This window comes from Scleropages formosus, chromosome 18 (assembly GCF_900964775.1).
Source record: "Scleropages formosus chromosome 18, fSclFor1.1, whole genome shotgun sequence".
Taxonomy (NCBI): domain Eukaryota; kingdom Metazoa; phylum Chordata; class Actinopteri; order Osteoglossiformes; family Osteoglossidae; genus Scleropages; species Scleropages formosus.
Window position 1 is genome coordinate 1940341 of NC_041823.1, and position 25927 is coordinate 1966267.

Sequence of the window (25927 nt, forward strand, 5' to 3'; positions counted from 1 at the left end):
AAGGGGAGTCACGGTGCCACCCGGTTAACTAGCGCTGCCGCTGCGCTTCCCAAAGTCAGGCCTGCGGAGATCATTCCGAATTTAAATAAGGAGAGGGTTCGAGAAATGCCTGGGGCTCTTAATGTCCCAATAGCACCCAGGAGCACTTTGACGAAACACCTTTACTTTGGGACCATAGAGGCGTACAGTAAAAGCACTGAGGTCCTACCAACTTCCTGGGTGCAGTTACCTGTCTGCAGGTATGTCTGCCATGTGGTGCCAAAATATGAGCAAATATGAAAAATAGGGAGTGCATGGATGAGTGAGTAATGCTGTAGGGTTCGTGCTGACCTGAGAGCTTTCGGAGGTTGATTTATTCACCCTGTCCACTACAGAGGAGGTGTTACTGATGGGCTGGAGGTGGGGGTGGGGGAGTGGAGTGCCTGGGGGCAGGTCCCTAAATAGGGTACAGTGTCAGAACACACACACACGCACGCACACACACACAAACACACGGAGCTGGAGAGCTAGCGGGAGAACCGAGTCGAACCCGGAACCCAATCGGCGGTATTCGGCCCCTCCCCCGACAGATTCCGTCCACAACACGCAGCTCAGCCCTGGACACGGAAATGCAGACACGCAGAAACACGCATCACACACGCACGAACACTCATCACACGCAGCTGGAGGGACGTACTTGCGCAGGGGGGCCTCCGGGGGGGGGGGGTGGGTGGGGCTTCAGTACGGTGGAGTTGCTTCGACTCCGGAACCGCTGCGGGAACAAGAAAGCTGTCAGACAGCGACTTGGTCACCAACCTGTTGGCTCCTGCTGTGGCAGAAGGGTCGACCGCGCACTCGCGCCACAAAGCAAACGGGACACGTGCGGTTTAATGGATGCCGGAGGCCCTCTGGTGGTGGACGTTGTACACGCACACACATACACGTAAGTGTGCGAAGAGATGAAGGCGGACAGCGGAACGGGCACGAGACACACACACTGTGCCGCTGCTCACGCAGCTCATTAGCATGCAATTACCCCCCTCCCCCCGACAGCTCATTAAAAATGTATACAGTTCTTCACAGGTCAGGAAGTACACAACCCCGAGTACCGGTAAATGGCACGGTGGCACAGCGAGTAGCGCTGCTGTCTCACAGCGCCTGGGTGGCACGAGAGGACGTGGCTTCGATCTCCGCTCAGTCTGTGTGGAGTTTGCATGTTCTCCCCATGGGTTTCCTCTGGGTGCTCTGGTTTCCTCCCACACTCCAAAGACATGCTGCTCAGGTTCCCCCATAGTGTGTGAGTAACAGAGTGTGTGTGTGTTCCACTGATGTATGGATGAGTGACCCATTGTAAGTAGTGTATCTAGCAGTGTAAGTCACCACGGTGAATAAGGTATGTGGGCTCATAACACTACAGAGAGTTCATCGGAAGTTGCTTTGGAGAAAAGTGTCTGATAAATAAATAAATGTACATGTGAAGGTAATAACACACCCTCTATGGAGGCAGAGCCACACACTAACCACACTCACTCTTACACACACACACACACACACACACGATTCCCCCACCTGCATGGCACTTCATGTGTGTGTAGCTGTCCAGCTTCACTGCTGCAGTCCCCTTGCTGGGCCGCTGACATCTTTGCTCCTACTAATGAATAATAAATGGGGAATGACGTTAAAGGAGATGACACTGCGCAGGGGCCGAGAGGAGCATCGTTAGCCTTTCTAATGTGTCGTTATTGGGGGGGAGGGGGGCTCCTCGAAGTCCTGCACATCGCCATGCCATCTGACAGCCCCCCCACGGCACGCCCAGCGCACATTCATTACAGTCAATTACAAGGCCGTGTGGGACAGCGTGTGACACGTCAAGCAAACGCCTCCTCATCTGAGTGTGTTTTTCCACTCATCAGTTGGGCAGCTGTGATGACATGGGGGGGGTCAGGGGTCAGTGGACAGATTAAGCTCGGTCCTCATAACGGCCGGGAGAAAGGCAGGTACGCACACGGGTTCGAAGGGGAAGCGCACCCCGGAGCCCTCGGCCCACCCCGGCCCAGCGACGGATACCGTCCCCAGCTGGGCTCCTGTCCCAAAGGTCACCTTATCGTTATCAAGCGTGACGACTGCGCCCCCGACCGCTGACACACACATCGTCTGTCCAAAGAGCACCGTCTCCCCGACCGAGACGCCAACTAACGTTGAAAAATGCAGTTTGTAAATGTCGGTTTTCAGATCAAACCTCAATGAATTTATTCATAGTTTGACATTTTTATCTGTGATTTGTTCCCGTACGTTACTGTTCTGCATGAGGTGTGTGAAATCATTCGAAATATTTGTGGATTTGGCCTTCACCGGTGTCAGGTGATCCTCCCGAAAAATGCAATCATCATGAAATGTACACAAAGTCCAGTTGATACTGGGGGGGGGGGTTCACAATGAAAATTAAGCAAAAATTAATTAATACTGAACTTGACTTTGATCAATCAGTCCTTTAATACTTGGTTACTGACAATCATGAGCTCTGCCCACTTTCTGAAAGTGCCCACCTCTCACCTGTACTGGTCAGCTGCAGGGTAGCGGAGCCCCGCTGAGGGTAGATGGTGGCCCCGTCGCGGGTGCGGCGGTTCTTCTGGAAGCTCACATTGTCCGCTGAGGTGTTTGGCATCAGCTTCTCTCTAGCCAGGACAACGCCACCCGGAGGCCTGGAGATACCTGCCCTTTGCGCGCTGGAGCTAAATTCAGCTGAGGGGTGGGCCGGGGGCAGCGGGAAGCTTGTGGAGCCGGCGTGGCCAGACGGGCCGCGTTTGCCGAACAGCATAGAACCGAGCCCCTCCCGGGGGGGTCGGGGCTCGCCGGCGGGTCCCGTCGCCGATCTGGGACTTGCCGTTGATACCTGAGGGGGGGTCGTGCTGAGCTGGGTGCTTCTGGGAGCCGCCTTTCCCTGGGACGCGGTAACATGGCCGGTGGACTTATCTTGGCTCGGGGGCTGAGTCCGGGCGACCCGGCTCTGCGGGAGGGCGGGGAACTCTTTCCCCTTCCAAGCGGGCGGAGGCCCTGTGCGCCTCCAGGATGCCAGCCCCCCTGGGGGCACCTTCGTAAGGCTCCGGTGCACCCAGCTGGGCACCAGGGCGATGTTCTTCACCTTGTGGGCGGTGGACTGGTGCACCCACAGCACCTCAGGGTAGAGGGTGGAGTAGGAGCAGTAGGAGCACTGATGCCTCAGTGCCCCCCCCCCAGGGACAGAGGTGGCCCTCGGGTCGCTCAGCCTCTCCGAAAGGTCAAGGGGGGCCGCAGAGGTCCCGTCCTGTGGGATGTGCTCCTCTTCAGCATGGTTATCAGTGCCGCTCTTTAGCAACGCTGTCCCCTGTGGCCAGCACGAGTCCTTCAGTTTAGAAGTCCTGCAGGCACCTCTAGGTGGGGGGTCACAGGGATACCCTGTACCCATCAGAGAGTCCCCGGGTTGGCTCGGACCCCTCTCATCTGCATGGCGAGCTACAAAGGGAATAAGCATTTTTTTTTTTTTTAAACTGCTCGGATTGCATTCATGGGATACTTACACCGGTAAACACAGATATACATTTATCTGACACTTTTCTTCTAAGTGACTCACAGTGTTAAGGTACACAGTTACTCACCCATTCATACAGCTGGGTAATTTTACTGGAGTAATTCAGGATAAGTACCTTGCTCACGGGTACGACAGCTCGAGGTGGGATTTGAACCTGCAACCTCCAAAGCCAATATGGAACCAGCTCACATATTACTGATTAATACTGAACTTGACTTTAATCCTGACCTACTACCTCTTAGTTTTATTATCTAGGGTATATGCCTGGTTTGGGGAGTCTATGCAGTTGTATGGGGGCTGGGTGACATCACAGCTGGAGGGAAAAGAAAAGAAAAGAAAAAGGAGGAAAAAAAAAAAAAAAAAACAAACATCGTCTGACACCACTTGTCCCATAAGGGGTCGCGTGGAGCCGGAGCCTAACCCGGCAACACAGGGCGTAAGGCCGGAGGAGGAGCGGACACACCCAGGACGGGACGCCAGTCCGTCACAATGTGCCCCAAGCGGGACTCGAACCCCAGATCCACCGGAGAGCAGGACCCGGCCAAACCCACAGTGCCACCGCGCCCCCCGGAAAAAAGCACATCTTTTAAAAAAAAAAAGAAAAAAAAAAAGGCAGAGCTGGGAGAAGCACATCCTGCCGTATTTTGGAGGGGCTCACGGAGAAATGGACCCTTAAGACCACAAGGCGGCAGCATCACACAAAGCTACGTTTGAAGTTCAGGCGCAATCGTGAGGTCGGTTGGGGAAACATCTGGCCCTTTTCTTGCAACATGTTCATCTTTACTTTGCTGTAAGACACTGTCCACTTATCCAGGATGAAAAATCGCTTGTGCCCCCCCACCCACAGGCCATTCGGAGCATTACACGGGATTTCACAATTACAGAGGTATATTATACTCTTATATTTATTCATGACTGTACTGCCATGATAAATCACTTTGTTATAATATTTAATCAAACTGGACCCTCTGAACGAAACCAGACCGCATCCCGACTTGTATAGAAACACAACCTGTTTTTCTAGGTCTTTCAGTGGAAACAGCAGCACGGGGCGCTACGGTGGTCCAGAAGTACACTTGCTACCAGCGTACAGCATCCAGCGTCACTGGCCTCGATCCGGTGTCGACAAAATACAGATGTGTGTGTAGCCTCGATACACACCTCAGTACACACCCCGGTACGAGGGACACAGCGAATGTACTGCAGCAGCGCCGAGTCTGGCCACAGAATCCCTCACCAGTGGTAGCAGCAGTACGAAGCACCTGCGCAGGTCCTGGAGCAGATTCTGCACATCAGGCAAGGAGCTTCGTGGCCCCCCTCCCCCCTCCCCGAGGACCCCTAGCGGCGCTGTGTTTACGCACACGACGCGTTTCCCACTCCCACAGTGCGGAGCAGCCAGCTGGCTCTGATTATCGTCCCGAACTCCAGTGCGCTGGGGGTATTTTTACAAGAGCCCTACAGAGATGGCGTCTTCCTGCTCACGCACTCCGTTTTCCCACGGTGCAATCTGGCGTCAAGGCCAGGTGAGCGACATGACTTTAGGTGTGTGTGAAATCACTCCTTGTTCAAGGCCTTTCCCGCTGCTCCAGGACCACCTGGGTCCATCCCGAGGACAAACACGAGGCACCAAACCATACGTCCCCACAAGGTCTCCATGTGTCCCTTTTTATTATTTATTTACCCACGTACAAAAGGTAAAGCACGGAGGTTCTTGGTTCTGGCTCCGTCGCGGTGGAACAACCTCCCCCTCTCGCTCAGAACTGCTGAATCTCTGTCCACATTTAAAAGGGTCTTGAAACTCACCTCTTCCAGACTCACTTTGCCCATCGTCTCTTAAGTTTACGTAAGGTGTAAATGTTCATGCACTATAACTTTAAGACCATGCCAGGTAAACCTTTACACAGCTACTCCTGTAATGTAACATAAACGTTTATCTGTATCTCAAAAAAAAAAAATTATTACTAGGAAGGTGATCAGGATTAGTGGATATTCTGATCAAGTTTTATACAGCTACTTGTGTGATGAACATTGGTTCATATGGTAGAAAGGAACTAAGTGCACTTAAGAATCACACGTCTGCATCCAAGTGTCTCTTCCTGCTAGCGTAACGTACACGTAGTATTTTCTACGAAATGTTCGGTCGCTTTTCTCTAAAGCGACCGATAAATGAATAGACGTACATGGAAATGTAAGTGCAAATCGCAGCTCCTGTTCTCACACACACCCAGGGCCTGAAAACAGGAAGAAAGAGGGGAACCTGGAAATGTCGACAGCTCGGTTCTACATTTAACCCTTCTGGCCTCAGACAACACGGAGTAAATCTGAGAAAGTTCTAGAAGGCCAACAGGTCAAATTTTTTCTCTGAAGGCGATGATATTCTCTGACTCATTTCTTTAGTGCTTTCTTCCACGATCAAGACTCACCGAGAACAAAACCTACCAGACTACATGGCAATTTCACACCACTGTTACCTTGAATGACCCCGACGAAGATCCGTTCCACCACCAGGCCTCCAATGCATCAACAACTCAGTGCCTTCACCATAACTGCAGTGTAGGCTGATAGATATCAACCACTGCAGTAGATGACCCAGCTTTGCGGTATTTAGGACACACAGCATTGATGGTGAGGAGCTTTATTTACTGCATATTGCAACATCTTGCCAGGTGGGGGACACAACTACAGTTTACAATGTTTGTCTCTCTCATGTACGGCTCTTCAACACAAATTAAGTTACCTCTTTGCTGGAGGCAAGTCAGACACGACTCCTGCTGTAAAAAGTTTACAGTGTTAAACAATCATGTAAGTCCTAAGTGAACTGACTTACTGAACTCCACAAAATCAGTGGTTTTAAACCAACAAAGTTTTACGAGTTATTTCCATTGCAGATGGTATGAGTCTTTGGTCCACCTTACGTGTTTTGGCACCTGTTCATGGGAAATTGTAAAGGCCACAAAAATGTGGAGAGGAGACCCTGTTTGGCTATGTTGTACAGAAGACCACACACACACAATTGTCTTGTGGTAGGTCATAATAGCGCGTCTCACGGTATCTATCTGGGCTAGTGCGATGCTCCCAAGCTAATGAAGTAATTGTCCATAATCTACACAACTTTGGCGTTCACAGGGAGTGACCAGAAACACACTGTCGTCACAATGGTAATTTTCACGACCATGCTGATGCGTGTATGTTAAAAAAGTACAAATCCCCGTGTCCTGACTACCTCCCCCCAACCCCCACATCCCCACTTACCTGACAGAAGTAGCTGGGGTCTGTCTCTTGTCCTGCCCACAGGCACCTTCTCCGGCGAGGTCCCAGTCCTAGGGGTGCTTGGACAGCTGGCAAAAACACAATCGGCCTCACTAGTGGATTCGGCGTGGTCAACTTGGGAAATCTGCCCCCCGCCATCACCGCTGCTCCGGCCACCTTCCCTGCGGTGAATTCGGGTGTGCAGCATCATCTGCTGGCGAGTGCGGAACACCTTGCCGCATTCAAAGCACTCTGTAACCTTGCCCTGGGAGGAACGCCGGCTCTGCCGAGATGGGGGCTGGTAGTCCGAGTCGCTCAGGCTGTCCGGAGTCAGGTTACCCGAGCTGTGCCCGTTCCCACTGCCACCGTGGTAGTGGCCGTGGCTCCCACTGCTCCGCCGCTTCCTGCCTCCAGCGCCACCGTGGAAGTCTAGATGCCGTTTCCGCTTTTCCTGCTTGACTGGGACGTACTTGCCTGTACCCCGGTCATAGACTACGTCAGGATCTGCCAACGCGTCTTCCTCATTGATGCCCCTGCTCTCTGAGGCTTCAGCCATCCTGCCCTTGGTGGCCAGCTGCCAGGCCTGGTAGCTGCACACAGGGTCCAGCTCTGGAATTCGTTTGCCCAGGTTGTTCTCAGGCAACTTCTTTCCTTCTGGCTCAGCAGCTTTTAGATTCAGGTATTCCAGAAAACATCTCTTTGCAGCAGGCAACTCTGTGTGGTTTTGCTGCTGCTCATGACTCAAAGCTAGAGTATAGCTGTGCACCCTGCTGTGGATCTGAAGGCTGTCCTTGTCATGGAAGAAGTTACCGCACTTAAAACACAGCTCAAAGAAGCAGGTCATGCTAGCAACAGTCGCCTTGGCTTGTGGCACTCCGTTGATAGTAGCTGGCAATTCTGATTCATTCTGGGATTTAGCCCGTCCACTCCCAGTTGGAAAATGGGTCTTCATGTGGTTCGTGAGAAAGCAGGCCTCCCTGAAGCACCGACCACACATGGGGCATCCATGTTCGAAGGTAGAAAAGTGTTTCTTCATATGTGCCTCCAGAGTCCAGGCCTGTGTGAAGCTCTGAGGACATAACTTGTAAGAGAAGCCACCGTTGCCCTCTTTAACTTCATTGTTACCTACTTGTTCTGGAATTCTGGCTTCATTCCCTATCTCATGGACAAGCTCCCTTTTCCAGTGGCTGTGTAGTTGCTCTTCCTTCATTGTGTTCACCAGCAGCAGCTCCTTGGACCCATTCATTCTGGTGTGTCCATTGGCCACTTTGTGACAAGTCGAGGTGCTGCTGGTGGGGCTAGTGCAACCATCGAGACCCTCAAATGTCATCCTTTCCTCGTCGGCCACCCGCTCATGACCAAGTCCGAGAAAGCCCAACCTGTGGCTGCGGATGTGGACCTTGAGCTGACCTTTCTGCGAAGTCCGATGGCTGCAGTAGGGGCACTTGTATGGTCTAGCTTCCGTGTGCTTCCTCATGTGTTGCGACAGAGAGCTCTGGAAAGAGAAGCTCCTTCGGCAGATATTGCAGGTGTAGCCGTGAGACCGGCTCTCTCTGGCAGCCGATGCTGCATTTCTGGCTGTCCGAACCCCTCGCTCAGTGCCCTCCGGCCGCTCCATGAAGTAGCGTTGTCCTGGGAAAATTGTGGCTGCCGAGCTGTGGCTATCTACAACGATTTATCCAGTCAGAGTCTTTGGAGGAAGATCTCCTCTCCACGCCGTCATGCACTCTGCAAGCGTGGCTTCCTTTGGGATATAGGAGTCAGCTCCTCAGGCCTTTGCTTAGACAAGTCTTCGCTGTAGTGCCTAGGAGATCATTTTCCTTCCGGATGAATCATTGCAAAACACAGCCAGCAGCACTCCTAAGAAAACAGAGAGAGCAGAAAATTAGCCCTATCCAACGATGGTAAGAGATGCCTTCACAAACTAATGTTCAGCCACACACCAAAAAAAGCACTTGGTGTTTTTCTCCAGCTTCTCTTACAAAAACACCTCATTAGATTTTTCTTTTTGATTGCATGGACGTACCTGTTTGTGTATGCAGAAATACATACTGGATATATAGATTCCTTTTTTTTTTTTTTTTCTTTTTTAACAGAACAAGGCATTTTTTCAACACAATATAAAAGATTATTCTGACGACAGGGAACTGTGAACAATAAATAGGGCAATACTATCTCTGGGCTAATAATGTTTTTGCCCTTGGTGGGCCCAGTGCAGCCCCTACACTTCCAGCTGAAACAACACTCTTCTCAGCAAGCAACATGGTGCTTCCCCAGTTACGAGTCACTTGGAGTATTAAGCACACAACAGAATGCGAATACTTTTGTGCGTCTGCACCGAAATCAGGAGACATCAATGGCAAATCCATTTTTGCTTCACTTTGCAATCGCAGTTTCCAATCTCATACTGCTTCCATGAAACAAAAGACTTGCAGGCACAGAGAGGAGCATTCAAACACAAGGACTGCACTTTGGATTTCACTTTCAAATAAGTCAAACTGTTGCAGCCCAGTGGAAAAATGGAAAAATTAACGTCAACCTTAGTGCCTTTTTTTTTTAACCGAACGGTTCTCTCAAACTTATTGTAATCTCGCGTCTAATGTCAGTTGATTGACAGAGTACGAATGGAAGCTGTCAGGGCCTTATGAAGGTCTGAAGCACTTGCTGTCATTTGACAAAGAATTGCAAAAGAGAGAGCAAAGTCAACACCCTAAAACCTCTACTCTGACTACAAGACGTTCGCATGGGAGAGGAACACAGCAGCCCTACAAAGGCATAAAACTGTTAAAGGTTTTATCTGGCTTTTGTGGGGAAAAGAAAGGAAAAAAATAAATTTTGTTCAGATTTGACTGCACAGACATGGAGTGCAGTGTCTCTACTGTGAACGGAATAGGTGGTGCAAACGGTAATTTGCGGAGCATCTATCAACCCAAATGAAATGACAATGAAATTGCACTTCCCAATCTAAATGGAAATGACCATTATTTGGAAACACAACACTTCAAGTTGAGAGTGATGTCTTGCTCTTTCCCACACAGGGTCAGTGTCGTACAAGACCACTAATGCTTCTATTGCAGCTAGCACAAAGAAAAAGAGCTGAAATTTTGTCAAAAAGAAGTGCAGCTCGGTAAGTATCCATCTTGCTCTGACTTGGCCTTCAACTTTGGCAATTTGAATGGACTCCCGAGAAGAATCCCTCCTACTTGAGTAGCCAAACCCCAGCCATACATCATCACCACCATGTTAAGAAAATTCCAGAATTTTTTTTTAAATGAAAAAGCAGCATACATAGGTACACTTTTACCCACTCAAATAGCGGCAACATGCCTAATGACTACAATCTTGTTTCCAGAAGTGAAACTCTGGGATTTAGCCCGTCCACTCCTGCACATGACACTAATACACAAGGCTGTCCACCAAACGGGGGGAACCTTCTTCTTCGGTGCCGCTGTGCCCGAGGCCTCCTGACAAGCCACGTAGCAACACACGATAAAATGGAGCACAAATGGATCACCAGAGTGGGATTACAGAGTACGGGTGCTTTGAACCTCATGCCGGCTGAGCTTCTTAGGACTAAACCTATGTCAGGATAGGCTGCTGGGCTCAAATGGTCCATCATTTATGCAGTTTGAGAAAAAAGAAAAAAATACACAAAAAACACAGAAGCCCTAATATTCTGTTAATGTACCTCCTTGTTAACATCTGAAAGTCACCGTCCACGTCCATAACTGGTCTGTTCGTGAACAAAATGCCACGAATACTTCCGAAGTAATCTGCATGGATTTGCATGCCTCATCAAGAGCATCTCCGCGATGGACCCTGTAGAACAGGGGTGTCTATCTTTCAAAGACAACAAATGAACTGAAGTCCCCTTGAATTCCTTAGAATGTATGGACCTCTTCTCCTTCACATTATGAGCACCTTTAAAGTTTTGCAGATAAATTACACAGATCATCTAAATATGTTTTCTGTTGTTCGCTTCCAATTTTGCTAAATCCTGCTGTAGCTGAAGTACGTCATCACAACACCTCGGGGCTTCTCTCTTTAAAAAAAAAAAAAAAACTTTCCATCCACTCACTTTCTCTCTTGCCTTACAGTGTTTTTTAACTCTTCAAAAAAAAAAAAAAAAATACATTTACAGATCAATTTTGTTGCGAAGACAAGAATTCAGAGTTCAGCTTGTGATCTAGCAGACAGCTTCCGGTGCTGGAAAGTACAGTGAAATTAGGTGAACTTTGCTCTGAAATGCAGAATTGACTAATGACTATGTCATTAATGATAATTTTAGCATAACACAGATACGCACAGCAACACGTACTACTGGCACTCGTTGCCTGGTGGAAAGGGGTCTCTTTCTGCATACTTAAGACCATCTCTGCTGTGGAGAAGTGACGCCCGAACTTTCTGGAAATCGTGGTGGTCTCTTATTATTTCCCACTCACTCCCAGCACACAAATCCTTGTCTTTCCCTCCCCAGAAAATTCTTTACACATCTGGCAATAGCAGCGCAGCACTGTGGCCACATAGCGGTTTGTATTTTTAGCACAGCAGACGTCGCTGGCGAACTGCATTTTGTGCCTGGATACGTGTACATCACTGTGAGCGCTCCGGTACAGCAAGTACACGTTATGCAGCATAAAAATTAACGTAAACAAACGTGGACAATTCTCATCAAGGCCTCTTTAGAAGAAACCATGTGCATGTTCTGGGATACCTCAGGACCCCCCCCCTCCTCTCCCGAATGAATGGGGAAATGAAAATAAATGAACAAGCAAATGAGAACGGAGGCCATGAGGGTGCCTACACCCTGAGGTCAATCCAGAACCCATTATCGATTCGTCTTAACGTGCGCACGAGGAGAGCAGACGTTCAGACACTGTAGTCCATGGCACAGAAAATGGGGGCAATGACACTACAACGCGGGAACTCAACGATGTAAAACATCCGGGAAGTGAAGCCAGGGCAAAAAAATGCAAAATCTGGCAACACGCAGCACATTGTGTGCTTCCAGGAGAGGCTCCAGACCACCACAACCCTGCACCGAACGAGAAGTTACTGACGACGGACGAACGGACTCCCGGTAAGTGCGAGAGCCGCAGTGTAGTTCGCACGACTTTACGGAACGCGCGGACCAGGATTTCTTACTCATCGTGGATTTACAGCCATGTCCGAGCCCACGGCCCACAGCGGTCGAAGCACCAATGTTACCAGTGCTTTGTGGTACCATGCTGCCCCCACTCTTCACACTATTTCTACACAGTTTTGCTTTGGCCGACAGGTGACTCCGTTGCCGGTTAGGTCTGTTGGCTACACCAAGATCCAAGCCGAATGGACCGATCTGCTGCGGTATTAATGCTTTACCTCATTCAAGCACTGCACTGTTGGAGCATCTGAGTATCTGGTCAAGGCTGCTGGTGTGTAACATCTTGTATTACTGTGTGTAGCAGAGCTCTTCTTACGACTTGTCTCAAGTGGGTCTGCGGTGAGCAAACTAGAAAGGCGTACATGAACATCTGCACAACATCACAAACACAGCAGTAAACATCCACATTAAATTACTTGTGGTTTAAATTGGATTTGAATCCTGAAGATCCATGTGCTCCTGTGTGAGACCCAACAGTCCATTTATAAACAAACAGTGACCACAAGAAAACTGGTGATTTAAATTTAAAAAAAAAAAAAAAAAAAAAAAAGGTTTTGTTTCAAGGGGGCGCGGTGGTGCAGTGGGTTGCACCGGGTTCTGCTCTCCGATGGGTCTGGGGTTCGAGTCCTGCTTGGGGTGCCTTGCGACAGACTGGCGTCCTCTCCTGGGTGCGTCCCCTCCCCCTCCAGCCTTACGCCTCGCGTTGCCGGGTTAGGCTCCGGCTCCCCGTGACCCCCGAATGGGACATGCGGTTCAGAAAATGCGCGCGGGTTTTGTTTCATTGGGAATGCATACATATGTAATGCAAAAATATGACAGTATTTATGTTTTTCATCCATCTGATGCTTTTGTCCAGGTGATCTTGGGATACGAAGTTAGCATATTAAACTACAGTACAGTTTTTACAACGATTTACTCATTCACACAGATGGGTAACCCTTAGCGTACCAATTCCGTGTAACGGCCAAATGTAGTGAAGCAGGACCGAGGACTCAAACCTGGCACCGACTCACTTGCAGGGTGACAGCACTAACCGCTGCGCCACCCGCTGCCCACAATCTCTCATGTTTCCATGTTCTGTGCAATTGCCGTAGAAGTGAGAAGCTGTGCAAATCCAGAGGTGAGCTGCAACACAAAGCATCGTCTGATCCCCGCAAGGTCTCGTTCCATTTGTCGTTTTCCACCGGTCCTCACAGTCCCAAACACAGAGCAACGCCGTCAAAAGTGACCCGGGCGCCGTCTTGACCACCTTGCTCCAGCATCGTGGACCGCACAGGTACGAGGAACAGGTCCGTAATGATGCCGAGATCCACGGGGTCCCGATAAAACCTCCTCTTTTGAAACACAAAGTAGGACAAAACTCTCTTTGTTGAAATGTACATGAAAGTATATAGTAGTAACAGACAGAATAGAATAGCGATAGTAGTAAATGAAATTTAAATAAACCTTAACACTCAATGATGCTTTTAATGTTACTTTTTTATTTTTCAAAGATGTTTTATTTTGCTTTTTTTATGATTGTACAAATAATTGGAATTAAACTGTTGTTAAAGAGTGAGCTGTAAATTTATAATGTAAGTATTAATGTATACTGCAGTACAATACTTACAATGCCGTCCTTTTTTCAGTCTCATCATATAATAAATGCAGAATTTTACAATTCAGAGAAGTGTTCATGTGGTAGAAATAATTAGAAGAATAAAAATTTTGTGAATTATTTATCTGAAGGGGGGTTTGTCCTACACTCAAGAGTCCATTCTGTACAACTACTACACAGCTGTACAAACGGGTAAATAAATGGGCAAATAACTGTAGGTACCTTAATATCACACATCACTTTGGAGAAAAGCGTCAGGTGTCACAACCGATAAAAGCTCATTAATACACAAGTACATATATTTTATACCTTATTATTTAATTACTCCTCCGTGAACCGCCACCTTACCGTGGTGGAGGGGTTTGAGTGCCTGAATGAGTCCAGGAGCTATGTTGTCTGGGGCTATATGCCCCTGGTAGGGTCTCCCATGGCAGACAGGTCCTGGATGACAGACAAGACAAAGCGCGGTTCAAAAACCCCTTATGAAGAAAAAATCAAGGCTTTCGTTTACCCCGCCCGGTATGGGGTCACCGGGGCCCCATCCTGGAGCCAGGCCTGGGGGGGGGGGAGCTCGCATGCGAGCGCCTGGTGGCCAGGTCTATGCCCACGGGGCCTGGCCGGGCTCAGCCCGAAGCCACGACGTGGAGCCGCTCTTCGGTGGGCTCACCACCTGCCGGAGAAACCGTAAGGGGCCGGTGCATTGTGATTTGGGCGGTGGTCGGGGCCGAGTGCCCGGCCAACCCAAACCTCGGGCGCCAACTCTGGTTTTTGGGACTTGGAATGTCACCTCACTGGCGGGGAAGGAGCCTGAGCTGGTGCGGGAAGTTGAGAGATACCGTCTAGATATAGTTGGGCTCACTTCCACTCACAGCTTGGGTTCTGGAACCACTCTTCTCGATCGAGGGTGGACTCTCCACTATTCTGGCGTTGCCCAAGGTGAGAGGCGGCGGGCTGGTGTGGGCTTATTAATAGCCCCCCAGTTCAGCCGCCATGTGTTGGAGTCTACCCCGGTGAATGAGAGGGTCATCTCCCTACGCCTTCGGGTCAGGGAACGGTCTCTCACTGTCGTTTGTGCTTATGCGCCTAGCGGCAGTGTAGAGTACCCGGCCTTTTTAGAGTCCCTGAGGGGCGTGCTGGAAAGCGCTCCCACTGGGGACTCTGTCGTTCTACTGGGGGACTTTAACGCCCACGTGGGCAGCGACAGTGATACCTGGAGGGACGTGATTGGGAGGAACGGCCTCCCTGATCTGAACCCGAGCGGTGAGTTGTTATTGGATTTCTGCGCTAGTCGCGGTTTATCCATAACGAACACCATGTTCATGCATAAGGGTGTCCATCAGTGCACTTGGCACCAGGACACCCTAGGTCAGAGGTCGATGATCGACTTTGTAGTCGTTTCCTCTGACCTTCGGCCATATGTCTTGGACACTCGGGTGAAGAGAGGGGCTGAGCTGTCAACTGATCACCACCTGGTGGTGAGTTGGATTCGATGGCGGGGGAAAAAGCTGGACAGACCTGGCAGGCCCAAACGCATAGTGAGGGTCTGTTGGGAACGTTTGGCGGAGGCCCCTGTCAGAGAGGTCTTCAACTCCCACCTCCGACAGAGCTTCAACCAGGTCCCGAGGGAGGTGGGGGACATCGAGTCTGAATGGACTATGTTCCGCGCCTCCATTGTCGGGGCGGCGGTTCGGAGCTGCGGCCATAAGGTCTCCGGCGCCTGTCGCGGCGGCAATCCCCGAACACGGTGGTGGACACCGGAAGTAAGGGATGCCGTCAAGCTGAAGAAGGAGTTCTATCGGTCCTGGCTGGCTCATGGGACTCCTGAAGCAGCTGACGGGTACCGACGGGCCAAACGGAGCGCGGCTCTGGCAGTCGCCGCGGCAAAAACTCGGGCTTGGGAGGAGTTCGGTGAGGCCATGGAGGAAAACTTTCGGTCGGCCTCAAAGAGATTCTGGCAAACCGTCCGGCGACTCAGAGGGGGGAAGCGGTGTTCCACGAACACTGTTTACAGTGGAAGTGGTGCGCTGCTGACCTCAGCTGAGGATGTTCTCGGGCGGTGGAAGGAGTACTTTGAGGATCTCCTCAATCCCTCCGACACGCCTTCCGTAGAGGAAGCTGAGGCTGGGGACTCGGAGGGGGACTCGTCCATTACCCTGGCTGAAGTTGCTGAGGTAGTCAAAAAACTCCTCGGTGGCAAGGCTCCGGGGGTGGATGAGATCCGCCCCGAGTTTCTCAAGTCCCTGGATGTTGTGGGGCTGTCTTGGCTGACACGCCTCTGCAGCATCGCGTGGAGTTCGGGAACGGTGCCTCTGGACTGGCAGACCGGGGTGGTGGTCCCTCTTTTTAAGAAGGGGGACCGGAGATTGTGTTCCAACTACAGGGGGATCACACTCCTTAGCCTCCCTGGGAAAGTCTATGCCAGGGTACTGGAAAGGAGAATCCGACCGATAGTCGAACCTCGGATTCAGGAGGAGCAATGCGGTTTTCGCCCTGGCCGTGGAACACTGGACCAGCTCTATACCCTCACTAGGGTGCTGGAGGGTTCGTGGGAGTTTGCCCAACCAGTCCATATGTGTTTTGTGGACCTGGAGAAGGCATTCGACCGTGTCCCTCGTGGCATCCTGTGGGGGGTACTTCGGGATTATGGGGTTCGGGGCTCGTTGCTACGGGCTGTTCGTTCCCTGTATGACCGGAGCAGGAGCTTGGTTCGCATTGCCGGCAGTAAGTCAGACCTTTTCCCGGTGCATGTTGGACTCCGCCAGGGCTGCCCTTTGTCACCGATTCTGTTCATTATCTTTATGGACAGAATTTCTAGGCGCAGTCAGGGAACGGAGGGTGTCTGTTTTGGTGGCCGCGAGATCTCGTCTCTGCTTTTTGCGGACGATGTGGTCCTGTTGGCTTCATCGAATCAAGACTTGCAGCGTGCACTGGGGAGGTTTGCAGCCGAGTGCGAAGCGGCGGGGATGAGAATCAGCACCTCCAAATCCGAGGCCATGGTTCTCAGTCGGAAAAAGGTGGATTGCTTCCTCTGGGTTAGGGGGGAGTTGCTCCCTCAAGTGGAGGAGTTTAAGTATCTCGGGGTCTTGTTCACGAGTGAGGGAAAAATGGAGCGGCAGGTTGACAGGCGGATCGGTGCGGCGTCCGCAGTAATGCGGTCATTGTACCGGTCTGTTGTGGTGAAGAGGGAGCTGAGTCGTAAGGCGAAGCTCTCAATTTACCGGTCGATCTACGTTCCTACCCTCACCTATGGTCATGAACTCTGGATCATGACCGAAAGAATGAGATCGCGGATACAAGCGGCAGAAATGAGTTTCCTCCGCAGAGTGGCTGGGCGCACCCTTAGGGATAGGGTGAGGAGCTCAGTCACCCGGGAGGAGCTCGGAGTAGAGCCGCTGCTCCTCCGCATCGAGAGGAGCCAGTTGAGGTGGCTCGGGCATCTGTTCCGGATGCCTCCTGGACGCCTCCCTGGGGAGGTGTTCCGGGCTTGTCCCACTGGGAGGAGGCCTCGGGGCAGACCCAGGACACGTTGGAGAGACTATGTCTCCCGGCTGGCCTGGGAACGCCTTGGGGTTCCCCCAGAGGAACTGGAGGAGGTGTGCGGGGAGAGGGAGGTCTGGAGTACTCTGCTCGGACTGCTGCCCCCGCGACCCGGCCCCGAATAAAAGCGGAGGAAGATGGATGGATGGATGGATTATTTAATTACGACCATTCGCTGTAGGCTCCTTGATGCATTTGGTTGCAGAATGCTGGAAAAACCTCAGAAAGAGTTTGAAAATTTCTGCAGCCAAGACTTCACATTTTTTCATTTAGCAGACGCATTTATCCAAAGTGAAGCACATCTCAAAAATGGAAAAATTTGCTACTCAAACTAAAGCCGACTTCAAACGCCCGGTCGTTTTGTTTCGGCTTCCGAGCGGCCGTCACGCCGCCGCCGCCCCGCTGCGGTATTACCGCGGTTCCCGGCCGGTCCGGCAGAGAGCGGACAAAGGAAGCCCTCCGGGTTTCCCGAGCGGACGCGGTACTGGGTCGTACCTGTAACTCGCACCTCAGGTGCGTTCAGGACTGACGGGCCCACGACGTCACGACCGGTCAACGAGATGGCGCCGGCGGAAGGGGGGCGTATATAAACGTGTGAGTTCACCGCAGTGTTTCTAACTGCACTACGTCACTGTGGACAAAGGTGTCAACTAAAAAACGCGTAATTAATATTTCATGTTGCTTTTGAGAAAAGCACCTGCTGCCTGAATAAATGAGAACGTCTCCTCGCTCAGGCAGCAAGCGCCAGGGAGCTGCTGCGTGCCCACGGACCGCCGGACCACGAGAGCGACGACCGGCTCTTCGACCTACGTTTCGCGGAAGGGCGGCGGGAAAACAAAGGTCGAGAGCAAAGCGAGGCCCAAAGAAGACTCTCCCCGGGGGAGCCGGACGGAAACGCGACGCGCTCCCGGCGACGGCCGGCGGAGCGAACGCGCATCCCTCCGTGCGGCGCTTCCGCACGTGGAGAAAGAGCAGAGTGCGGAGAAAACAGGACGTGACTCATCGTTCAAGGAGTTACATCCAGCATCCGCAGCACGGGGTCTAGCAGCTGGAGGCTAGTGAAGTACAGTACGCACAAATGCATGGTCCACGGCGCGGTTTGCGGACTCGACGCCTTAATGTTTTCCGTCGTTCCAAACGAGTTTGTTTCAATTTAGCTCAGTAAAAAGAATTAAGTATTTCTCCCATTTACAGATGAATCACACACTTTACTCTGACACAAGAGAACCAGAATTCACCGATCGTCACACGATGCGAGTTACAAAGAGTGTTTTCCAGCGGAGCGAAGAACACAAGAGAGCCGGAGCACCGGTTCCGTCTCCCTCTCCTTGCCGTGCGTCTCGTCCACGTGGAAAAAGATCTCTGAGGGCAAAAAGCTCCAGCGCTGCGCTTGACTCGAGGCCACTGGGAAAGACACAAAAGGCCCAGCGACAGCGGCCCAGCGGGGGCTGCCCCCCCGCCCCCGCCCCGGGGCGTTCGTCCATGCGAGAAGCCCCTCCCCACAGCACAGGAAGGAGGTCCCTGCATGCCGGGGGGGCCTCCTCTCTGCGTAACCCCACACTGCGAAATCAGCGTCTCCTGCTGAAGGAAAGCTCACAGGAGGGATGCGCGTGCAGCCTCAGCGCAGCTCCCAGGGCCTCGAACCCGGTTTCCTCTCATCCATACGTTCACAACGTGGGAACTGCAGCAGGCCTGGGGAGTGGGGGGGTGCACCTAGGAGAAAAAGAGCTGGTTCCTATTTTCAGTCTTGCCGTGGACTGACGACGCAGACGCGGCGAAGAGGAAGGAAGCAGGGCCAATGGAGGACGCGCTCCGGTTCCGCTCCGTTCTGGGGCACCTCCACCACGGGGCTCCGATCCAACACCCACCTTCCCAACACCACGTGCTGCGATGATCTGCGTATCTGTAAGTCACTTCCATCGGAGCTACCGGAGGGATGCGAACCAGCAGCGTGGCGGTGTCGCGCACGCAAGCTGCGTGCCAGTAATCCCGTGTCTGTGTCTAAAGCTCTTTGTCTGTTGTCCCACAGGTTTTTTTCTCCCTCAATTTCCAGTTCAGAGTTTTTGTTCCCTTCCTCTGTGGCCAGTACACATGCTTATAGCTCAATAAAAGTGTTATATTATGACAGTCGGTAGTGAACCGTCTTCTTCGTTTCTTACCTCACGCGTTTGCTTTTGTTGCCTTACGCCTGTGTGAAAGCGCTGTGTGTCACTGCGTGAAAAGAGCTCTATAAAGAGACACTGAACTGAATTGTCGATGCACTTTCTTCACTCTCCGCTGTACTTCGCTTTGGAGGAAAGTGTCTCATAAATTAATACATTAATTCATTTAGCTGGTACTTTTCTCCAAAGCAACTTACACTGTTAAACTGCTTATAACTGTCTACCCGTTGATACAGCAGGGTCATTTTTACTGTATCAATTTAGGTCAAGTACATCGGTCAAGTGCACTACAGCAGCAGGTGGGATTAGAACCTGTGACCTTGGGATACAAAGGCAGCAGCTCTAACGACACACTGCTCGCCTGATTATCTCTTGTCCCACTTGAGGATGTGAACAAAAAATGTCTGGGATTTTAGGGTTTGTTAATGAAAAAGGTAACATTTTGGGAGGGCGGAAAAGCAGAGACGGGTCTCAATGGAGCCCCTACTGGACGGCCGGCACTGTTGTGAAGGGGTTCAGTAAAACAAACCCCCCCTACTCACCCACCCCCAGCTCATACAGCAATTAAATTTGCCCACCGAGTGGTGGGGGTGGGGGGGTCGACACAAGGACGCTGAGGACAGGAAGACGCCGACGCGCAATACGAGCCCCCCGTCGATGCCTCTCGGCGACGCGGTCACACCCGACACCTTTCGGGGTGCGGCCGCTCAGGCGGCAGTTCCGAGGCAAGCCGAACACACGCGTACGTTCGGACGCGCGCACGGACACACGGAGAGAAAATGCAAATGTTAAATTATAATAAATTCCAGTCCATTTACCCGTCAGCCCAGGAGCTGCTAATTAGAACTGCTGTTTAAGCTTAAAGGTGCAGAAATTGATAAACGCTTAAGAGGTGAGGAAACACTGCAACAACAGCAGTGCTCTTAACCACGGTATTTACCTTGACTTAACACAGTAACATTAGCCGGACTCTAAAGACGTAGTTCAGGTGAACTGGTGACTCCGAACTGCCCATAATTTGTGTGTGCGCGTGTCTGCCGCGTGTCTGCCGTGGGCCCTGTTCTGGGTACACTATGCCCGCCCAACACCCTGTGTTCCTGGAACAGCCTCCGGACCACCGCACTCCAGCTGTGCGCAAGCGGCTAAAGGTTCTCCTCCACTTACAACGCACGTGACTTACAACCCCACGGATTTATGATTCGATTTATGATTCGTTACATCATTTTTGAGTCCCGACATTTGGCCGTAGCTCCCGAGGCGAACGGCTCCGCTGCCGTACGGTAACATCGCCCGGCGCCACGAGTCTTCCTCATAGACTCAGTAACACACTGTATTATTTACGCAACTCTTAGTTTGTTACCGCATTAAAAAGACTCAAGAGAAAAAGTGAGCGTTCTGGTGGTGCACAAAAAAAAAGAAAACGGATTCAGGAACGAAAGCGAAAATTAGAGTGTGGCTAGAAAATGGCTAAAACCTGTACCGTCCTTCTACTGTTATTGTATTTATAAGAGAAATAACGTGTGATTTTAGTGTAAATAGAAGAGAGCCACACTACAGAGTAGCATTCAGCATGTCACTTGTCACTTATGTAATACAGTATGGGGGGATTGTCACATACAACGGGGGTCATCAGAATGGAATGAACGAATAAATGAATGAACGAACGAACGAACGAACGAACGAACGACAATAAAAAGCACCCTGGTAAAAAAAAAAGTGGGTAAATCAGTGTAGCGGACTGTGCGAAGCTCACACAGCCAAAGCAGAAATAAAAGCAAAGTCTCATCACTGAGAGGAGAACGTGGGGAGAGGAGGAGGGCATCCGTAAGAACGAGGGCGAGCGCCAGAACACGAGTGAAATGAGACGGGCGGCGCCCGCTTTACCGCGTCTCGACTCTCTGCTTCGGGCTTAATCCCGGCGGTGGCGACCGAGCGAAGCTCCGCTCCAATCCAGCCAAATTAGGACAATATTTTCTGTAATCCCTAACGAACCCAGAAACGGGAGGCTGGTCCACATCCCTCAAGGCGGCGCCTCCTGCAGCAACCAGGCCGCTTCCACGCAGCGCCGCCAAATCCCCCGCCCTCCCTCCCTCTCTTCCCAGCCTTCCCATAATCCCACAGATTACCGGGTCATTTCCCACCTGTCTCTTTTTCACGGAGAACCTCGACTTGCTAAGAGCACGACGGCGCTTTCCATCCGTCGTAATTTGCGTGGGCGGGCGACCCGGGCCGAGAGCGCGCCTGTTGACCCTTCCCAGAATGCAACGCTTCTGGGCTCAAGTGTGTCGGTAGGTGCAGGGGTGAGCGCTTTCGCGATGGAACAGACGAGCAGGCGGTCTGGAATCAAACTTCCGTCTTCCAGAAACACACACGCGGCCAGCGACCGTCCTCCCCTCGCGTGTAACTTAACTAGAGAGGATTTATCCTCCGGCGCCGGCGCCCATATATATGTGTCCGATTTCAGCCGAACCATCTTTAAAACCCCCATCCATTCCCGACATGCACCATTTCTCCACAAAACATCCATCTGTGCATACACACTCAACAGGCAATTCAGAGTCACTAACTCACCCAAAACACATTTCTTTGGACTCAGGTTTCCTCCCGGTGCTCTGCTTTCTTCCCCAATCAAACTTTACACAGACTGAACTGGGTTCAAACCCGGGTCCAAACCGCTAGCGAACCGCCACCGAACAAGAGGGCGGCTGGACATCCTGCACAAGAGGAGGTTCCTACAGCCGCTGGACCGAGAACGGACGGGTTGGGAGCGCGGCGCCATCGGTAAAACCCCGTCCGTCGTCCACGGGCCCACGGCTCGACGGCTCCACGCGAAAGCCACCGCTCAAGAGCTGTCTAAAGAGCCTCCACTTTGAGAACGTGTTCACGTTGTAAGTAAAAGGTAGAATAAAAGAGGCTAAAAGGAGCCAATTAATTAGAGCACAGCTGGAGGACAGCGAAGCGACGGATACATGACAGTTGCGAGACAGTTACTGAAGTTATGGGACAGTTAGACAATTCTGAGAGAGGTGTGGAACGGTAATGAAACCACTCCGGGACAGTGAGGGGACAGTGAGGGGACAGTGAGGGGACAGGTGCGAAATAATAACTGTTCTCTAGGAACCACTTAAGGATGGCAGCATGTACCACTGCCAGCAGGTGGCGCTGTGCATCATCCCCGGGCTGTTGAGTGCGTGAGATGGAGAAGCGGAGGAGTCGAACAAAAGCTGAGTAACGGAAACGAGGATCGCAAGCGTGCGACTGGGACGGGGCTCCAAGATCCCTCTGAGGAGTCCAACACATTTATTTGTCGTCTTCTTGGGGTCATGTCGGGACAGCAGACGCACACGCACTCACTCACACTGCCAGCAAATGTGAATAAATTCACGTACAGCGGTGGGTTATTAGTTTATAGCCCAACAGTGGTTCGGGTTTGGATGGTATTCGGTTGTTACAGATGCTTCCACGGAACTGAGTCCGTGACCCCGAAAATTATCGTTATGAAAAAGTCGGGGACATTTGGAGCCATCAGGGACATGAGTGCAAATCCCTCACAGATGAGGAGTTAAACATCAACAATAGATTCATATTTTGTAATAATAATAAGAACAAGAAATCATTTTTATAAAGGCAAGACTGAGCAACAACCTTTACCTCATCAAACTGAAATGAGTCCATACAGTGTAAAGAGAGCAATAAAACAGTGTAACTTTCTTTTTGAACTGTGTACATCCACACCCTGCCTGCCACTCATCATCATCCTCATCATCATCACCACAGTTATCACTAGTGTTGCTGTTCTAATGGCTCTTGTTTTCATTGCTGTTTACTGAACCCTGGGATTTACTGATCACTGGCGGTTTACTCCATTTACAGTATTTTACTCAGGTACAATTTAAGTGTTACGCCCCGGTGTCCAGGATCAGAGCTCTGCTGTGTTTTCGTTTATTCTTATTCATTTTTACTGTCTTTTACTTGGGGGGGGGGGGGGGGGGGGTGCAGTAACCCTGGAGACACAGAGGGGCCAGAAAGTCCATCGGAACCGTTATTCACTGATGGAGAGAAACACGTTCGCGCTCCGAACTGTTCACCTGTAACTGTGTCAACACACACACACACACTTCCACAAAGTCTTTGTCATGATCAGCTCCATCATCATCCCCCTCCATGATCATCTCCATCACTCAGTCTTATGACTCCCATCATCATCGCCACTGTTTTCATCATCATCATCATCACCACCCCTACCCCCACCGGTGACCGGTGTCCGTCACTTACTTCTTCTTCTTCTTCTCGCTGAAACTCTTCTTCACACAAGTTGTGAAGGTCAGAAGTGCCAGTAACCGAAACACAGTAATTTACAGTAAAGTGAAGTAAAGCGCACACTCACCCAGCCGCGCATCCCGCCGCCGGAGGTAAACTTGACTGCGTTTCTCCCTCCCAGAAGCTCCACGCCGGTTTTACACACTTTTTACTCCCGTTCGGAGTAACTTTCACGCCCGTTTCCTCGGAGCGGAGCGGCGCGCGCACATCCGGCGCGGGTCACTCACTCACTCACTCACTCAGCGGCGGCGAGCAGCGGGCACGCGCCTCCGGGTTCGGGTTCGGGTTCGAGTTCGAGTTCGAGTTCGCACTGAGCGAGGAGTCCGCGCGCGAACCTCACGCATAGCGCCGCGCGGACGCCACTCGACGGGAATAATAAGGACGAGGACGACGGCGACGACGACGGCGGCGGCGGACGTTGCGGAGCCGCACGCGCTGCAAATGGAAGCGGCGGCGCTCGCGTGGGCGGCACCACATTGCTCGCGCGCACGGGGACACTGTCGACGAGACGCGCGCTTGCTTAAAAAAAATAAAAGAAATAATGAATACTGAGAGTCCGTGTCGGACCGGGACGGGGCGGGTTGGCGGTAAAATTCAGCACGTGCGGTGAACCGTTTGTCGCGCGGGTTCCACGGTCGCCCCCCCCCCTCCCCCCACGTTAGTGTCACCGCGGCCGAATGGTCTCTCCCGAGTTAAATACCGTCTCCCGGCCGGGTCTCCGCGAGTCCCCCTCTGTCCACTGTTGTCCCCCTCTTGTCCCCTCTTGTGCGCAAACTTTCTCTCTCTCACTCTCTCTCACACACAAACACACACAGAGTTTACACGTAGATTCTCAAAGAACATGTTTCAAAATCAGAACCGAACCTCGAGTCGCAACAGCACAGGCCGGGACACGGTGAAGTGCGGTAAAAGACAGTAAAGTAAGTACAGTACGGCAAAAGTATGACACAACAGAGCAGAAAACTGATACAAATTGATACAGAACAAAACTGATACAAATTTGATTCTTCCATCAGAGTTACAAAGGCATAAATAAAAACCTCCGCTTACTGCCACACCTTCCATAGGTGAGTGCGATCACAAATTGATGAATTATGATCCTTCATCATGGATGAGCGTGTGGGCCGGACTTTGTCCGGCCTCTACCCTTCCAGGTACGATTGGATCCGCAGGTCCGAAAGGACCAACCTGCGTAGCGCATCAGGTCACGGAGGCGCACAAGCCATCACACCACGCCAAGGTGCAGTGTCGTTGTGATGGTTACAAACTGATAGAGAACAACACACAAATACACAAGGGTAACAGGTTGCTGCGCTCGGCAGGTTTTACACTGGTACCACCGTTTCAGAATTTCTTTAAAGTTCAAATCAGTTCTTATGCAGCTCAGATGTTTCACTCGATTTTTCTGGCAGAGAAAAGTTGGACACCTGAGCGAAACACACGTTTGCAGAGGGAGCTCCAGGTGTGGCCCGTTGCAGTAAAACACAGCTCCTTTCCAGGGTCGCCGAAAACTGTTTTGAAAGTGATCTGATAGCAGGAAACTGACAGCCCAGGAATGAAAATCACATCTCCAGCCTGAAACTTGTACGTGAAACTTTTCAGATTACTTGGAATTTATATTTAAACTGTGAAAATGCTGTAATATTTGGAACTCATTTTCACTGTATTCCATAACTGTTGCATCATAATTCAGTGCATGCATACACACACACACACTATATAACTGCTTGTCCTCATCAGGGTCATGGTGGTCCAGAGTCTATCCCAGAACCATTGGGCACAAGACCAGGAAAATTCATCCTGGATGTGTTGCCTGACCACGCAGCATTGAATCAACAAAATCGAACATTAAACAGTTATGCGTCATTGTCTATAATCATCAACAACTTCAGCTAATGAAAGTTTATTTCCTGTCGTTTCAAAAGCTCCGTTGCCTGCAGCTGATGGAGTCACTATGAAAGTGCTCTGGTCACCAGGAGACTTCAGGCCCTCTGTGAAAGAATGAACGAAGGAGCGAACGAATGAGAAAACAAACAAATGAACGAATGAGAAACAAATTAATGAATGAAGGAGAAACAAATTAATGAATGAATTGATTTATTTCTTAATCCCAGATGGAAATTCACTTTGGTTGCAGCAGCATACAACTCACAATATACATAAACACACACACACACAGAATGAATGGATATGTACATACAGCACACACACAAGTTACGAAAGACATAAATAGGTAGAAAAATAAGTTACCAAGAAAGAAGCTCACTTTCAGCTTCTGAAGTTCCTCTGCAAGTATCCAGATGTGTGACTGATAAACAGTTAACGAGGCAGATTAAAAGCACCAGGGAAATAAATACTTTAACAAAATAATA

At 51.0% G+C, this 25927-nt stretch overlaps 1 protein-coding gene across 2 annotated transcripts; it reads right to left on the bottom strand.

Annotated features, from left to right (window-relative positions):
* Positions 1-694: 694 nt before the first annotated feature.
* Positions 695-24015, bottom strand: LOC108940579 (zinc finger protein 516-like). 2 transcript variants are annotated; one of them, XM_029259815.1, is made up of 5 exons: positions 23623-24015; positions 6800-8656; positions 2533-3471; positions 1549-1630; positions 695-751 (listed from the first exon to the last, which is right to left on the bottom strand). In XM_029259815.1, the coding sequence occupies exons 2-5, from the start codon at positions 8412-8414 to the stop codon at positions 718-720; spliced, it is 2670 nt and encodes an 889-aa protein (XP_029115648.1). In that variant the 5' UTR covers positions 8415-8656; positions 23623-24015; the 3' UTR covers positions 695-717. The 2 variants fall into 2 exon arrangements, with proteins under 2 accessions (XP_029115648.1, XP_029115649.1); XM_029259816.1 differs by lacking the exon at positions 23623-24015 and adding an exon at positions 12158-12205.
* Positions 24016-25927: the final 1912 nt, after the last annotated feature.